The sequence below is a fragment of the Thamnophis sirtalis genome, unplaced genomic scaffold (assembly GCF_051295495.1).
Source record: "Thamnophis sirtalis isolate CommonGarterSnake01/CBP01778 unplaced genomic scaffold, rThaSir2_p1.2 scaffold_2, whole genome shotgun sequence".
Classification (NCBI taxonomy): Eukaryota; Metazoa; Chordata; class Lepidosauria; order Squamata; family Natricidae; genus Thamnophis; species Thamnophis sirtalis.
Genome location: NW_028261382.1, coordinates 36,547,919 through 36,563,421, shown reverse-complemented (window position 1 = coordinate 36,563,421; position 15,503 = coordinate 36,547,919). Strand labels below are relative to the sequence as shown.

Genomic DNA, 15,503 nt, shown 5'->3' with positions numbered 1-15,503 from the left:
CCGACGCCCCCCGCCCTTCCCGGGCCCCTGCGGGGGAAGCCCGGCGTGCCTGCCGTCAGTGCCCGGGGAACCCCCCGCACCCCCACGGAGAGACCCGCTCTGCGACCGCGGCGCTCGCCCCCCCCCCCCCGCTCACCCGCAGCGGCGCCCGGCCACCCAAACACCGACCGGAAGTTCCCTAAGCTCCGCCCATTTGCCTTCGTCCGGGCGCCTCCGAAGTCCCGCCCCCGGGCTCCGCCCTTCGATGCTATTGGCGCTGGGGCGTGGCCCCGGCGGAGTTGCCCGGCGATCGGGAAGGGCGCTCCTGAGGTAACTCCGCGTCCCTCGCCGAGGGTGCTGCCGGTGGCGGCGGCTCACGCCTCGGGGCCGGGATCGGATGCCTCCGACCGGAACGCTTCCATGTCGCCTCGGTTCCCCAGAGCGGAGCGGCCCTTCCCTGCCCAGAGGAAGCTTCGTTGTTCGCGACGGTTCATCCGCCTTTCGGGGGGCTGCAGCTTAAATCGCGGCTGAGAGAAAAGAGTTGAGTCGCTGAGGTACCCTAACCCCAATCCTCATGGTACGCCGTCCTGGGCCGATCCCTGCAGGGAGGGAGGGCAGAGACGGTCCGGCGGTGACAGGCGGGGCGTCATTCCGAAGAAGCGAAGTTTCCCTGGAAAATTGGATTCTTGCGTAAGACATTGACCGGCCGGCCAGGCGCCTTCTGCGCATGCTCCTGAGAAAGAGTCTGACGGCTGTCATCGCTTTCCGATTATTGCACCTTCTTCTGAAGAGGAGGGGGACCGCCTCTTGTCATTCCAGCCAATCGTACGACAACATCATGAACGGCTTGATGTACGACCTATTACGAAGGGGTTTCTGGGAGAATTCCCAGGGACGGTCTTGCAGAAAACTCCCTTCTCTCAGCCAATCCTAGGACGGAGAGCCTTGATCGACAAAAGAGCTGATCTATTAAAGGACTCGAAAACAGACGGTGTGGAGGCGTGACAGTTATTGTGACGTCGTGAGCCCCCATCGAAGGGGAGGAGTCTTACTCCTCAGCCAATCTCGTTGAGATTTCGGCCTCGAGTGGCGACGGGACGGCCCAATGAGGGCGCCGCGCGCTCCGCCCTCGCGAGGGAAAAACGGGATGAGGGAGGGAACGGGGAGAGGGACGGCCTATTGCGGAGGTTGAGCAGCGAAGAGGCGGCGGCAGAAGCGCAGGCAGGAACCAGAGACGCCATGGCGGAGAGCGACTGGGACACGGTGACGGTGCTGCGCAAGAAGGGGCCCAGCGCGGCTCAAGCCAAATCGAAGCAGGTGAGGCTAGGCAGGAGTGCGCCTGCGCACCTTCTTCACTCCCCGCCCAGCTCCCGGTGGGAGGAGTGCCTGCGTAGAGCCCACGTCTATCTATCGGGAGCCACGCCCACCCAGCCCTTCTTTCCAGGGGCTCCGGTCGCGGCGTCTCCCGGGCCTTCCTCTCCACCATGGTGGGGCTGCTTCCGGCTCGTGGTCGGCGGTGAAGACCCCGCCGGCCCGGAACGGGATCCGCGGAGGGGCCGCGTCTCGCCTTTCCCTTGTTCCGGGCCGGAGAGGCCGCAGGGCGCCCCCTGCCGGCCAAGAGAGAAGGGCCCCTGCGGGCTGGGGGCTCGGCTGGCCCGCAGCTTTCCCGGAGGCGCCCGGCGGAGGAGAAGGCGGGGTCGCCTCCTTCCACGGGCCGGTAACGCTCCCGTTGCTCTCCAGGCTGTGCTGACGGCGCAGAGGAAAGGTGAAGACGTGGAGACCTCCAAAAAGTGTAGGTGTGGCCGGCGGGCGAGCGGGCCCAGGGCGCCCTCTTGAACCAGGCCGCTCCGGCTCCTTCCCGGGCGGGGGGCGGGCGGCCGGAGCCCCTCCGAGGCAAGGCCCCTTCCCCAACCGCCGCCGCCGCCGCTCCTTCCCCCGCAGGGGCCGCAGGGCAGAACAAGCAGCACTCGATCACCAAGAACACGGCCAAGCTGGACCGCGAGACCGAGGAGCTGCACCACGACCGGGTCCCGCTGGAGGTGGGCAAGGTCATCCAGCAGGGCCGGCAGAACAACGGCCTGACCCAGAAGGACCTGGCCACGGTAAGCAGCCGGCAGGGCGGAAGGGCCGGGGCCGGGTGAAGCCCCGTCCCCACCAGTCCCTCCTGCTCCATGCAGCTGCCTGGCTCTCCCCCTGCAGAAAATCAACGAGAAGCCCCAGGTCATCGCAGACTATGAGTCCGGAAAGGCCATCCCCAACAACCAGGTGCTGGGCAAGATCGAGAGGGCCATCGGTGAGTGCCAGACCCACAACACACCACCCGCCTCTGTGGGGCTGAGCTGCGCCCAGCTTCATGCCCCGCTTGGCATCAGCACACCAGGTCACATATGACGGTGCAGGAGCTCCCCAAGGCCTCCCCTGTGATGGCAGCAGCAGCAGGTGCTTTCACAGCCGGCCAAGATCCTCCCCAGGCTGCCCCAATGCCTGTCCCCGACTGAGTCTCTTCCTGCCCGTTTGCTCTTTTGCAGGCCTTAAGCTGCGAGGGCGGGACATCGGCCGGCCCCTCGAAAAGGCCCCCAAAGGGAAGTGATGACAAAGCCTCGAAATCAGTTTGCCCCGACTGATCTCGCCCGGCCGTGGGCTCCTCTGGCGTGGCCAGGGTCTCTCTGCCGGCCTGAAACCTCCAAAATCTCAACCCCGTTGTGAATCAACGCATCTCTCACAGCCGACATTCCTGCTTTCCTTTTTAAAAGTATCCAAATCCTAATAAAAGCATCTGAATCTGCCAGGGGCACGAAATAAAAGTTGTCGTCGTCGTCTTTGGGGAAGATCTGAAGCACCCGGGGCCTTTTTGGAGGGGGAGGAGTGCCAAGAAGCAAGGCTGGCTCTCCTGGCTCGGTTTCAGGGGGAGGGGGCCATGACGGTGGAGAGCGGTCAGGGTTGCTTCGGGCCCTTCGCAGCAGCTGCTTTCATCTAGACTTTCAACCACCTGCATTTGTGTTTCATTTGGAGATGTTTCTCCAACTGATAGTTTTGGGGGGAAAGTCCAGGCCTTCTCTCTCTCTCACACACACACACACCCGACAGTCGCCCACCAGGCTCTTTCCAGCAGAGAGAGGGAAGGAAGTACCTTATTTGGGGGTGCTGATTGAGGTTTTGGGGGGAGGGGGGCTGTTTGTGGCCCTTGAAGGCAGGACCACCTGAGTAAGGAGTCCTTGGAATCCCAGTGGGTTCACACAAGAGATTCAACCCCAGTGTTCCTGTGTCTGGCACTCCTATTGGGAGTGGGTTCGTTTTAATTTCCTTGGGGGGGGGTGAAATGCTTTCTGAGCAGCCACAGGTGGGACGTTCCGACCTTGGTGTCTGCCTATCTCTGGTCAAGAAGAGAGACTGACTCAAGCCGTGTCTCAAGGATGCCCCCTTTATTGCAGTCGCTGCGGGTGTCCCTCCGGAGCCAGAGGCCGATGCAGGGAAGGCAGGGGCCGGCCTAGGACGTTGCTGGGTCAGGAGCCATCTGGGGCAGGATGATTCTGTCCTGGAAGCCAAGGGCAGCAGAGATGGGCTGGCCTTAGCTCGCAGCCAAGACCCTGAGGAGAAGCCGCACAGACTGCCTCCCTCGAGGGAGGAGACGGTCTGCTTGGAGGGTCAAAAGGAAGCTCCCACCCAGCCACCCATCCCAGTTCAAGGTAGCCTGGCTGGAGACCAGAGGGCCACATCCCCCCCCCCCCCCAGCCCTTACATCTCGAAATGTGATGTTGTCAAAACTGGGCCCGTTGCCGTCTTCCTCCTCCATCCTTTCCCCACTGCCCCTCCTCTTCCACAGGCAATAGGCGGCCGCGATCAGCAGCAACAGGATGGTCACCCCACCAGCCACCCCAGCGATGGTCGACACTGGGAGAGAGCTGCTGCTGCTGCTGCTGCTCTCTGCCAAGGTGAAAAGGAACAGTGAGAGCTGAGGGTGGCCCCCGCAGGGATCGCCCCGCAGCTGTGACTTTGCAGAGGACCTGACCTTCCGCTGGGCCTGCCTGGGGAGAGGCACAGTCCGGCCCAGCTGTGTAGTGGAGATCGTCCAGCGCAATCACCCCTGAGCTTTCCCAGGCTCCGCTGCTGGCCTCCAGGACGATCTGAAGGGAAGAGAGCTGCGCTGGGCTCAGAAGGACACGACCCGCAAGAGGCAGGGAAGAGGCAGGGCTGGGATTCATGGAGGGCCCAAGAGACCCATCCAAAGACTGCATGCAACGTCGCGATATGGGGTGCGGTGAGGCCCCTAATTCAGAAGAGGCAGTGCGAGGGGTGTGGCAAGGGGAGGCAGATGCCTGGGGCTCAAAGGCCGGGTACCAAGACCTCTTCCTTCGGGGCCAGGCTGAATCCAGGCTACCTGGAACTCCACGGGGCTGGTCACCAGGAGCGTTCTGTTCATCCAGGTCCGGCTCTGATGGCCTCTGGCGCTCCAGATGACCCTTTCTCCCTGCGCCCCAGTCAGCCTCACTCTGAGCTCTGCAGGAGCTGGCAATGCAAGGGGGGGAGGTCAGCATGGAGACCCTCTCTCTGCCCTCTGCCTCAGAGCACCAGACTCCTCCCTCTCCCACCAGACTCCTCCGCCTGACTTACAGCTGTGGCCAAGGAAGTCCATGTGGTAGTGGAAGCTCAGGCAGGAGCCCGTGGTGGGTGCCAGGGGCTCGCTCGCCAGGCGTGCAGCGGTCTTCCCCAAGCTCAGCACTGCCAGGTCAACGTAGGCATAGTGACCTACAAAGGAAAAGGTGAACAGCAGGAAGGAAATGTGGGCCAGGCCTCCTCCTGCAGAGTTACGGCTCTTCTGGGGGAATTTAAGCCACTTAAATTTCCCTTCAGTTTCCTTGTGTCAGGATTATTGAATAACTCCTGAAATAAGGAGGATTGTCAGAGCCCAAAACTTAGGCAAGCTTGATCAATTCCCATCAAACTGGAGCCCCCCCCCCCCCCAACTCCTCCTCCTCCTTGCAGCCCCTTTGCTGGCTCAGCAGACGCCCCTCTCGTGGGAGCCCAGGGACTGAGTGCTGACCTGCCCTGGTGCCGAGGGTGTGGTCTTCCTCGGGAGATGGGGAGCGCAACGGCGTGGCTGCTTCCTTCCAGTCCCAGCTGTAGCCGTCTCCTTGAGGCTTGCTCCAGCCACAGGGACCTGACTCGAAGTCACAAGAGCCTGGGCCGAAAGGACCCCACGGTTACCTTGGACCTTGGCTCCCCCCCCTCCCCAACAGTGGTGGGATTCAGCCAATTCGCACCCCTTCGGGAGAACCGGTTGTTAAGTTTCTGAGCAGTTTGGTGAACTGGTTGTTGGAAGAAATCATGAGAGCAGAGAACCGGTTCTTAAATTATTTGAATCCCACCACTACCCCCCAACCACATTTCCAAGTAGAAAGGAAACCAGGCTCTGGCCTGGTGTGCTTCCAGATGGGGCCCCCTCCCCATCTGTGCCCATGACGTTCCTTTTTCTTTCTGAAAGAGGGGAAACGGGAGCCGGTGAGAGAGACTCAAGTGACCCTCACCTGGTTCAGAGCAGTTGCCTTCCTTCACAGAGATGTCATCAAGGGCGATGTAAGAGGTTGGCTCTCCACCAGCGCCTGTCACCGTGAAGGCCACCTGTACACGGAAGACACTGGTGGCGTAAGAGGCTCGTGGCCGGCCAGCTCAGACAGTTTCCAGGCAAGCCAGACATTCAGCTCGGGTTCAAAAAAGCCACCGTGCCCACCTGCCATCTCCTGCGGACTTTTGCCACAAAGCTGCCGTACCGCCAGGCTGCCCCCTGTGTCGGGTCTGGGCTGAGCATCCCTGCCTCCGCTCCCTCTTCCTTCCCCTCTTCCTCCTTCACGTAAGCAGTCAAGGATCCTATGGGGAGCAACCAACAGGGCAGGAGAGTCCAGAGCCCAAATGTCTCTGGGGATGGGCAGTGCCAGTGGTACTTGTAGGGGGCCGGAAGGGAGTTGAGGTCTTAGGCCTCTTGGCACCATCAATCAGGCTCTTGCACCCAAGAGTGCAGATGGCGCCACCGCCTGCTTACCTGGCTCACTGCCGTTTAGGTGGTACCAAAAGGAGACACAGTGGGTGCGCAGCAGAGGAGGAAAGGCGCGAGAGCGCAGGACGGTCACCTGGCCCAAAGGGAGGCGGTCTGCACCAGTGCGGAGGATCAGGTAATGCCCTGGGGGGGATGGGGGAAACAGTGAAGGGCCAAAATAAGATCTCCAAGGTTGGCACCTGCTAGGAGGGAAGCACCTGCTACCTCTCCCTTCCTGAGCCAGGCTATAATTTGGCCCCACACCTGGCGTCTCTCATCCGCAGGAGCCCCAAAGAGTTTCTCAGGTCTCCCTGGGGGGCTTCGAAGCCCCGCCCTCCCCAGGGACCAAAAGAGGCACCCTGCTGCCTGCTACCTCTCGGCTCGCCCAGGGTGTGATCCACGGGAGGGCCCCCGCCCCCGGCGCCACTCTGCCGCTGCCACGCTTGCTGCTTGGCGGCTGAGAAGCTGCATTCGTCGGCCTCGAAGGAGCAGTGCCTCTGGGCCGGGCAGTCCCCAGGGGTCACCGTGAGGTCATCCAAAGCTATGCTGCCCAGGAAGCCGTCCCGAAGAGCCTCAAAGATCATCTGCAGGACAGGCGGCAAAAGCCCCTTCAGAGAGCTAGAACTATTGACAGGTTTCTAGCCCTCAGGGCGTAAGGAAAAAATGAGGCCCCCTGGAATCCGAGGAAGGCTTTCAAGGGTGCAGGGAAATCTATTCTAATCCGGGGAAGAAACCTATCCAGACGGGACTCTGACCCGTCCAGATTCTACTCTGCTTCCTGCTTCCTCGATACGGAAAGGGGGTTATTTATTTTGGGGCTGCAGGGAGGGCACAGGGGATGCCCCAGAAGCTGGCTTCAATCGAAAGCTGGAGCCGGACGAGGGCAGGCTGTCCTAACCTATCCTCAAGGGACATGGTGGTGTGTGAGCAGCTGCCCGGCTGACAAGGAGAGGCCGCATCTGCCTGACTCCTCTAAGGAGCAGCTTTCCAACATTCCCAGGATCAGCACCGTGCTCTGGGAGGGGCTTAGGGTTAGGCTCTCTTTACCTGGTAATTCTGGCCAGGCTTGGGGGAAATGGAGGAGGAGGCTTGATGCCAAACTGCCCCGTGGCTGCCCCTCCTGGTCCAAAGCACCCGCTCCGGTTCTCCAGCCGCCTTCACTTTCAGGGCCAGGGTCCCTGCAAAACCAAATCCCCCCAGTGGGTCTGTGCTGGGCGTGCAAATGCTCTGAAGAGTGCCAACCCAGAGGTGTCACGCAGCACACAGCCGTTCTTTCGGGCTGGAGAAGTCGCTCAGGATGCTGTCTTCACGCGCAGGAGGCTCGCCGGAAGATCATGGAGCCTCCGATCAGAGAAGATCGGCAAACGGAAGATTGAAGCCCTGCAACACAGCTCAGAAAGGAGGCAGGCTGGAGAGCGAGGGCCTCCCTTGGGCAGCCCTCGCTCACCTGGCAGCCTTCTGCACAAGACGGAGCGAAGACTGTTAAGATGGGAGGGGAGGGGGCCACTAGTACCCCCCCCCGCCCATCTGCAGGCTTCTTCTAATGTGGGGCTAGAACTGCCTGGCTGCAATCTGACAGCCCCCCCCCCCCGCCTGCCCCTCCACTCCTAGCCGCTTTCCTCCTCTCTGGAGGGTTGGCAGAGGCAGCAGCTCCTGCAGGGGGAGCCTGGAGGCTTACCAATCTGGGGTCCTTCCATGCGGTACCAGAAGGAAAGGCAGGAGGCCTCCACAGCGGCAGAAGAGGCAGCAGCTGCCGCCTGGGGAGCAGAGATGAGCCGGGCGCGCCTGCCTGGGTTCCAGGCCTCACCAGGCTCCGCAAGGAGGAAGGAGCCTGTTGGGGAAGAGAGGGGAGCTGCAGAGGGGCTCCATGGCTGCCTCCCAGTGGCTCCCCTTCTGGTCTTTTCTCTTCCCCGCTGATGTCAGGCAAGACTAGTCCATGACTTTGAGCTTTCTTGAGGAGAGAGGCAGCTTGCGGGAGTTGTGAATTAGACGGGGGCCTCTTTGGCTCCCGCATCTTTCTAAAGGGCGTCTGATTTCTGGAGCATCATGTTGAGCCAGAGGAAACCAAAGGTCATTCCGGGGCTTGATCACCTGTTCCTGGCACAAGCAGAGTCCCCACCCCCACCCCACGGCTTCAAAGTCAGCCAGCCGTGCCAGCCAGGCTCCTTATGCCAGCCAGGCAACGGCCGCTCCGTGGCTCTACCTGTGCCTGTGGTGTGGTCCGCAGCCCCTCTCCGGCTTCTGCTCAGCCTCCATTCAAAGCCATCGTTCTGCTCCAAAGACCAGCTGCACCAGCCGGTCTCAAAATTGCAGGAGAGCCCTGCCTGGGGGGCTGGAGGGAGAAGAAGCAGCAAGGCTGTGGCTGGGGGTCTTTCCCAGATCAGCAGCAGCCAACATAAGAGGCAAAGAATGCGCCCCCACCCCATTTTCCTCAAAGCCTGCAGCGCAAGGTCTCATCCCTATAGACCGAAGGGGCAGGGCAGGCAGGGGTTGGTACCTGAGGCTGGGGCTTCAGCACTGCAGTTCACAAAGGAGATATTGCTGACCGCAAGTGGCAGGGCCCCCCAGGGGCCATCAAGATCAGCCCTGGCAAGCAGCTCAAGCTGAGGAAAGAGAAACAGGACAAGGGCTTCACCTGCAGCATTTCTTCCAGCTGCACCCCAAGAGGCAGCCTCCCCTCGGCCTTCGCCCCAGGCCCCACCCACCCTGAAGGAACGGGAGACAGACCCCTACCTGGAAGGGCCTCTTCCTTGCGCCCAGGCGCACCGTGGCTTCTGCCCAGGAAGCGGTCCCATTGCTCTTGGCAAGCCAAGCCCACCAGCGGGTGCCCAGGCTCCCATCGGCAATGGCAAGGGCGAGGAAGCCTGCAGGATGGGGAGGAGAGAAGCAGGCGGTGGCTTCAGTGCTGGGCAGCATTTGGCTGCACCAAGGGGAGAAAGGCAGCGCCCATACCTTCTGGGCCCGCGGTGAAGTCCATCTGCAGCACACAGCCTAAGCCAGAAGGGCCCAACACGGGGGTAGCAGCCCGTGCCATGGAGAACATTTGCCCAGGGGCCCCCTGCAGACTCAGAACCGGCCCTGAGGAGGAGGAAGAGAACAATGGTGGGCCCGAGTCGCCCAAAAGACGGCTACCACCCTCTCCTCCGTGGCATAGCCCGAGCCCCACTTCTAACCTGGTGGGGCCATGTTCCTGAGACCCTCTTACCCACAGAACTGAGGCGGCTGGTGGTCCATTGCAGGCGGCCCACGCTGATGTCCATCCAGCCCCCGGGGCCCTTGGCAAAATCGGTCCCTCCTGGAGGGGAAGGCATCGCGATTTGCATCTCAAGGGGCAGGCATTAACTGAGAGGCCACACAGCCCCCTTCAGGAGCTGGGAGTGGGGGGGGAAGAGGCTCAGGGGTCCCCACTGGGAAGGCCGGAGCCCCTTCTGGCCTTTTCAAACATCCCTGCACAAGAAGCCACAGCTTTTTTCCAAAGCCCACCCAGGCAGAAAGGGCTCCTCCGTCCCTTACCGCACTGCTGCTCGTCGGAGGCGTCTTTGCACTCGGCCTTGAAGTTACAGAGCAGCTGGAGGTCGAGGCATCGCTTGCCCTGGTCACACGCAAACTGCCCCGGGGGGCAAGGGCTGGAGGGCTCCCGCACGGGCGCAGGAGTCACGGGCGGGGCTGGAAAGGACCGGACACCAAGACCTCAGTGCAAGGCCAAAGGGCTTCCCGGGGGGATCAGGTAAAACAGGCCTTTCAAGAGCCCCCCATTTCCCTTGGTCAGGCAATTTGTGAGCCCGTCTGAGACGGCCTTGCTCCTCCTGGGGCTTCCCGCAAGAGCAGGAGGGGGCCTAGCTGACCAAGAAGCAGAGGACGGGGCTTCAGCCGCTGCTCAGCCGGCCATCCTGCTTCTCCTACTCACTGCCCGGCACCATCCTGCAGCCAGGAGACAGATGAAGGTCGTCCAGAGCGATGCTGCCTTCCTGCCCACTTCCAATCCTGCCCTCCAGGACAATCTGGGAGAAAAACCCAGGGGATCGATGCAGGGTCGGGGCCAGAGCCTGGGGCCTCCCACTGCCCGTGCCAGCCAGCTCCCCCTGGCAGGTTGGGGCACCTGGCCCCAGGGCCTCCGGGCTTCGTCTACCTTGAACTCCTTTTGGTTCACGACATCCACTTTCTCCCGGAACCAGTAATTGCCCAGGTCTCCCGTGCGGCTCCAGACCAGCTGCAAATCTTCTGGCGTCTGGATGTAGACATTAAGGCTGTTGCCGCTTGAGCCACGCAGGTGGAGGTAGAGAACCAGCTGGGGAGAAAGCCAGCCAAAAGCACTGGATAGGAGGGAGGGAAGGAGGGGCACCCCAGCCTCCCTTTCATCTCCAAGCAACTCCAAAGGGCGGAGGGGGGGGGCTGTGGGTGACCAAGGCTTCTGGGAAGCCACTCAGAGGTCTCCTTCTGGGGGAAGATCCCCAGAGTCAGAGGGGGATTCAAGAGAGAGGGGGAAGGGGGGTTGCTATTATTGGTGATTATTAATTAGAAATGTCAATATTTTTTTTCTTTTTTCTTTAGATTATCTTAGATTTTAAATGGTCATTTTGTTAACACATATTAATAGATTGTTGTTTGGAGATTGTTGCTTTTTCCGTATCTGGAGAGGAGAGAAAAATGTAAATGACCCTTAGTTAACTATAATAATAACAAAGATATGTTAGAGAGAGGAAATATAAGATGTCCTACTAATTGACTTTATTTTTTTTTAGAATATGTTATAAAGATATAAATATATGGCATATTAATTGGAACTGGGGGAAGGGGGGAAAAATGCCAGCAGGTGGCTGTGTTTTTGAAATCTTAATTTAATGAAAATTGTGGTATGGTGATAGTAAAATATATAAATTTTTAACATATACAATTTAAACTGAATGGCATATATGTGATTGTGGACAGAACGCACGAAATGTACTTGTGACCAATGGATACGCTTTCTACAAGATGTAATGAAAGATGATGATTTTTTGTGTGTGTTTTTGTTTGTAATTAAACTAATAAAAGAATTTTATAAAGAAAAAGAGAGAGAGGCAAAGGGGCTGCTATGACCACAAGCAGAGGGAAACCTCCAAGGCCCTCGGCCAGAGAAGAGCCTGTCCAGCTGTGGCTCAGGTCACTCACATAGCAGGACTGGTTGGTGTCCGAGGCTAGCGTTGGGCTGCTCAGCCAAGCTCTTCCCTCGTGCAGCTCCGGCTTCTGGGCCTCCACATACACGAAGAAGCCTGCAACGGACGGAGCAAGCAATGCAGGGAGCCTTGGAAACATTAACTCTGCCGGGAGGGGTCTGGGCTTTTTTTCCCCCTCCAGGAGGGCGGCTAAATCCAGAGCAGAATCGTCTACCTTGACCGGGACACGGAGCCAGGGGACAAATAGGCTCCAAGCACAGAAGCCAGCAAGAGGGGCCGGAGCGCCTCCCCCATGCCCTTCCCCTTTGGCAGCCCCCTCCCACGGACCGCCAGAGCCACAGGGCTCTCTCAGGGCAGGAAGCTGGGAGGAGGGGGCTAAATTTACTGCTCGGGGTGGGGCTGCGGATTTTTATGGCCTCACTGATCTGCCGTGATTGAGTAAAATTACAAACTCCCTCCAGGCAGAAAGCAGCCAGGGAAAGTGTGTTTTTTTTTTGGGGGGGGGGGGGAGATGTTTCTCCTGGAATAAGCTCAAAGGGCAGCCGAGACCCTAAAAAGCCCAGAGGTGCCTCCTGCAGCCGAAGCCATTCTGAAACGAGGCTGCATCCTCAGACGGCCCTTCCGGCTTCCTTGCTACCTGCCTAAACTCACCTTCCCGGCTGTTGGTGCTGTGATCCCTCCAGGGCCCGAGAGACGGAGAGGCCAGATGGAGGCTGGAGTTCCTCAGCCAGGGAAGAGTCGTGTTGGGGGTCCACTGGCACCAGTCCTCCTCGAAGGAGCACACTGTGGAGGAGGCTACGGGGGCGAGAGAGAGACACCCTCACCGGCCCTTCTCAGGCCACGGGGCCATCCGAAGAGCGGCAGATCCGGCTTCAGGATGAAACTCCCTCCCAGCAGCTCTGGGCCACAAAGGCCAAACGGAGGGGAGCCTGCCCCCCCCTCCCTCTCACACCTCCAGTGCTCACCACATTCATCCTGGGCTTCATCCTCACCACCCCTGCAGTCTGCGGTGCCGTCACACACCCGGTCTATGGCGATGCAGCTGCCCTGCTGGCAGCGGAAGGCCTCTGCGCCACACGCCTGGGGAGCTAGGAGGGATGGGAAAGGGGCTGGGTGAGCCTAAGGATCAGGTGGAGGCCTCTGTGCTGTGGGGGCTTCCTGCCCCTTTAGGCTGCGTTGGCCCTGCTCCATTCATAGGCAAATCCCCCCTTGGGGACCGGCTGCAGCGATCCATTGCCTCTCTGCCTGCCTCTCCTACCACTAGATGTGCTGGAACCCAAGTCCCATCCTCCCCAGCCTGTATGGCCCGTGGGAAAGCAAAGGAGTGGCTTGCAGATGGCAGGTACAGCATCCCACGGGGCCTCCTTCCAGGGGGAAACGGAGGCTGCAGAGAGGCCAGGAAGGAAGGAAGGAAGGGGAAACGCTCCACATCCCCCCCCCCCATTTACGTGGGAGGCCGCAATTCCTGAATTCCACATCATCCAGCGCCAGCTGTGCAGAGGAGGAGAAGCCCTGGGTGGAGGAGAAGGTGACCTGCCAGGAGGGAAAGGCTCTAGGTGAGGCTGGGGAGCTCCCGTCCGTCGGAGACAGGGCTGGGCTCGGGGGTTCGGGTACCTGGAAGTTGCCCGGGATGTGACCGGTGTAGGCCACCAGCTCCTGCCAGGAGTGGGTGCCACCTGGAGGGCTTTGCCACAGGCGGACGGTGTGGTTTCCCTGGCTCAGCTCCAAGGTCAGGAGAGGCTGCTGCGTCTCGTTAAGACCTGGATTCAAAGGAGCATCTCCATGAGACGGCAGAGCCAGGAGGAGGAGAGAGGAGGCTTCGTCTCACTCTGGGTGGATATGGGGGTGGGGGATCATGCAAGGCACTGGCCCGTCCCACTGCTGGTTCTCCCTCAGCCTACCTGAGCCCCACAGGAGATACCAAGCTCGGATCTCGCAGGAAGCAGCTGCTCCTCGCAACAGGGGGGACCGCAGCCGGGCCGTGGCCGAGGGCTTCGCTCTCTCCTTTGTAACCGCCATGTACCAGCCTGCACCGGAGGGCAACGGAGGCACTCAGAGGAAGCAGGGAGAGCGGCACTCACACAGCGGCCCGAAGAGTAAGAGGAAAAACGGGGTGCCCCCAGCACAGGGCACCCCTCTGGCACTGCTTCAACTCCAGGCCTTCTAGGCGAGGAAGACTCCTCTCCCCCTCCCCCCCAAGAAGAGCCTCACCAAGGATTTCCAGCTCCTGTGCCCCTCCCCCCAGCAGAACCAGTTACCGGAATCCGTGCCCAGCGTGTGGTCGAAAGGGGGCTCCAGCCCCCAGGGGGAGATGCTGGCCTGGGCGGGGTCCCACCGGTAGGCTGTGGTACTGATGTCCTCCCAGCCACACGTGGTGCCTTCAAAGCTGCAGGTGGAGGGAGCCCCCCGAGCCGACGCCGTCTGATAGCCTGGGTGGAGGGGAAGAGCCAGCGGTCCAACCCCCCTCCAAGGAGCCTCTCCTGCCCCTGCCAACAGGGGGCTGGCCAAGAAGGGCCAGGGGATCCCAAAGGAGCTGCTGTGGGGAGGGAGGAGGGGGGAGGGGGCTTGGGGCTGCCTTTCTTGGGGTTTGAACAGTGACTTCAAGCCACAACAATTCAAGGGCAGGATTTCATAGCCAGGAATGGCCTGGAACTGATCCTGTTTTTCCCATCGGAATCCACTCCAGGGTGGTCAGGGATGTGTTGGGACTGGTGGAGGAGGATTTAAGGAGCCCTTCTGCTTTCGATAGGCAGCGGCTACTTCCAACTTTTTTTGCTGCTGAAATTTTGCCTTAAATTCCTCCGGAAGGAACCGAAAGGAGAGCCACTCACCACACTGGTTTTCATCTGAACAATCCCAGCAGTCACACACAAAATCACACACCCTTGAACTCCCACATCGGTTGACAAACACAGCCTGGACATAAAACGGAAGCCCAACTAGGAGACAAAGAGAGAAACCCCAAATGGGTGGCTCCCAGAGAGGATCTACTGGTCCTCCTGCTCCCCCTCTGGCTCTCCTCCGTGGCTCCGAGAGCGGGACATAAACCAGGTTGGTCAAGCAAAAGCTTGCACCGTGGAGACCGCAGGGGGGAAGGGGGGATGCTAACGATCCCGTTTAGGGAATTTGCACCCAAGAGTTCAGGGAGCAGCTCGGACCCAAATGCAGAAAGTAAGAGAACTGAATATTCAGTGTAAATCAATTCTCAGGGTTGGAGATAAAACCTCTGACTCTTCCCCCCCCCCCCCCCAAACCTACCAAGGTGTCAACGGACAGAGTTTAGGGGGAAATGCCAGCCCACGGAGAAGCCAAGAAAATGTTTACTATCTACAAGGAACCACTTTTCTTGCATCTTAAGCAAACACAAGCACAGCCCAAAGGGCACATTTCAAAACACAGGAAAGGCTTTGAACTTTCCAGCAGGCATAAAATGGGCCCAGTAGGAGCAGGTGTTCAGGCTGGCTCCTTCCTTCCTTCGGTTCCCCCTAACCAAAGCTCCGTTCTTCCCCCTTTGAATCAGGATCTTTCCATGCCGCCCTAGCAACGGGGTGGCCTCCTCCTCTGAAACTCACCCATCAGCATCTGCAAGAGCAGGAAGGACAGCAGCCCCCAGGACCCCGGCATCCTGGGCCTGCCTAGCAGCAAGATGAAGTCTGCCCGGCTCGGAAGGACGAGGAGGAGGGAAGGCTGCTCCAGCAATAATGTGCCTGGACTTCAACCTCCCTGATCACCTTCCTTCCGAGACACGCGGCAGGGGCTGAGCAGGAGGGAAGCACAGCCCAGGCACAGGGTGGGGACTGGCCACAGGGAGGGGGACACGAGCAGGATGCTCACACCCATCTTCTGTGGGGAGAGGGCCCCAACGGCCTGGGCCCTTTCTTGGAGCAATAAAAGCAGAGCGCGGCAGCTGTGGACCAATCTGCCAAGCAAAGCAATGCCCTTGTGCCCCTGCTCCACCAAGTCTCAGCTTCCTTCCCTTGTTATGGGCAAAGGGGTTTGATCACTGGCTGCTTCTACCAGCCTTTTAATAAGGCAAAGGAGATGTCATCGACCACCGGGCCCTTCCTGATCTAACCTCAGCTCCGGCTTGGTCGCTGCCTGCCCCAGGAATGGGAGAAAGGGCTCTTCAGGCGAATTCTGGGCTGGGCAACATTGGCATGTCATCCTGGAGCCCCTTTGCTGAGAATGGGCTGCCGGGAGGCTCTTCCTCAGCCCACAGAGTTCTTCCAGCCTCTTGCTGGGAAGCGGTTTATGTTTTTATTGTGTGCCAGTGACAGAGGTGCTATTAACTGCCAGGCAGCTGTTCGGATGGAAAAGAATGAAGGACTCTTAAGTCA

The 15,503-nt window shown here is 59.9% G+C and overlaps 2 protein-coding genes across 2 annotated transcripts; one reads left to right on the top strand and one right to left on the bottom strand.

Annotated features, from left to right (window-relative positions):
* The first annotated feature begins 1,126 nt into the window (after positions 1-1,126).
* Positions 1,127-2,783, top strand: EDF1 (endothelial differentiation related factor 1). Its single transcript, XM_014057584.2, has 5 exons — positions 1,127-1,296; positions 1,720-1,771; positions 1,921-2,081; positions 2,179-2,272; positions 2,508-2,783. The coding sequence occupies exons 1-5, from the start codon at positions 1,219-1,221 to the stop codon at positions 2,567-2,569; spliced, it is 447 nt and encodes a 148-aa protein (XP_013913059.1). The 5' UTR covers positions 1,127-1,218; the 3' UTR covers positions 2,570-2,783.
* Positions 2,784-3,386: 603 nt separating this feature from the next.
* Positions 3,387-15,489, bottom strand: MAMDC4 (MAM domain containing 4). The gene is made up of 29 exons (XM_087704834.1): positions 14,739-15,489; positions 13,998-14,105; positions 13,425-13,595; positions 13,068-13,193; positions 12,781-12,926; positions 12,615-12,699; positions 12,132-12,254; positions 11,818-11,961; positions 11,162-11,262; positions 10,140-10,298; positions 9,918-10,011; positions 9,524-9,676; positions 9,216-9,305; positions 8,963-9,088; positions 8,744-8,874; positions 8,508-8,613; positions 8,214-8,342; positions 7,689-7,841; positions 7,058-7,188; positions 6,384-6,594; positions 6,017-6,154; positions 5,708-5,844; positions 5,505-5,598; positions 5,021-5,158; positions 4,591-4,725; positions 4,358-4,485; positions 3,989-4,103; positions 3,719-3,903; positions 3,387-3,514 (listed from the first exon to the last, which is right to left on the bottom strand). The coding sequence occupies exons 1-29, from the start codon at positions 14,788-14,790 to the stop codon at positions 3,467-3,469; spliced, it is 3,657 nt and encodes a 1,218-aa protein (XP_087560960.1). The 5' UTR covers positions 14,791-15,489; the 3' UTR covers positions 3,387-3,466.
* Between the last annotated feature and the right edge of the window lie 14 nt (positions 15,490-15,503).

Excerpts from the sequence above, each read along its gene's own strand:
- MAMDC4 (XM_087704834.1), bottom strand. The coding sequence starts at position 14,790 with ATGCCGGGGTCCTGGGGGCTGCTGTCCTTCCTGCTCTTGCAGATGCTG. Across the intron at positions 5,599-5,707 it reads AAGTCCGCAGGAGATGGCAG|GTGGCCTTCACGGTGACAGG; the intron begins GTGGGCACGGTG and ends TTCCGTGTACAG. Across the intron at positions 4,486-4,590 it reads GGACTTCCTTGGCCACAGCT|CTCCTGCAGAGCTCAGAGTG; the intron begins GTAAGTCAGGCG and ends TTGCATTGCCAG.
- EDF1 (XM_014057584.2), top strand. The coding sequence starts at position 1,219 with ATGGCGGAGAGCGACTGGGACACGGTGACGGTGCTGCGCAAGAAGGGG. Across the intron at positions 1,297-1,719 it reads CTCAAGCCAAATCGAAGCAG|GCTGTGCTGACGGCGCAGAG; the intron begins GTGAGGCTAGGC and ends GTTGCTCTCCAG. Across the intron at positions 2,082-2,178 it reads CCCAGAAGGACCTGGCCACG|AAAATCAACGAGAAGCCCCA; the intron begins GTAAGCAGCCGG and ends CTCCCCCTGCAG.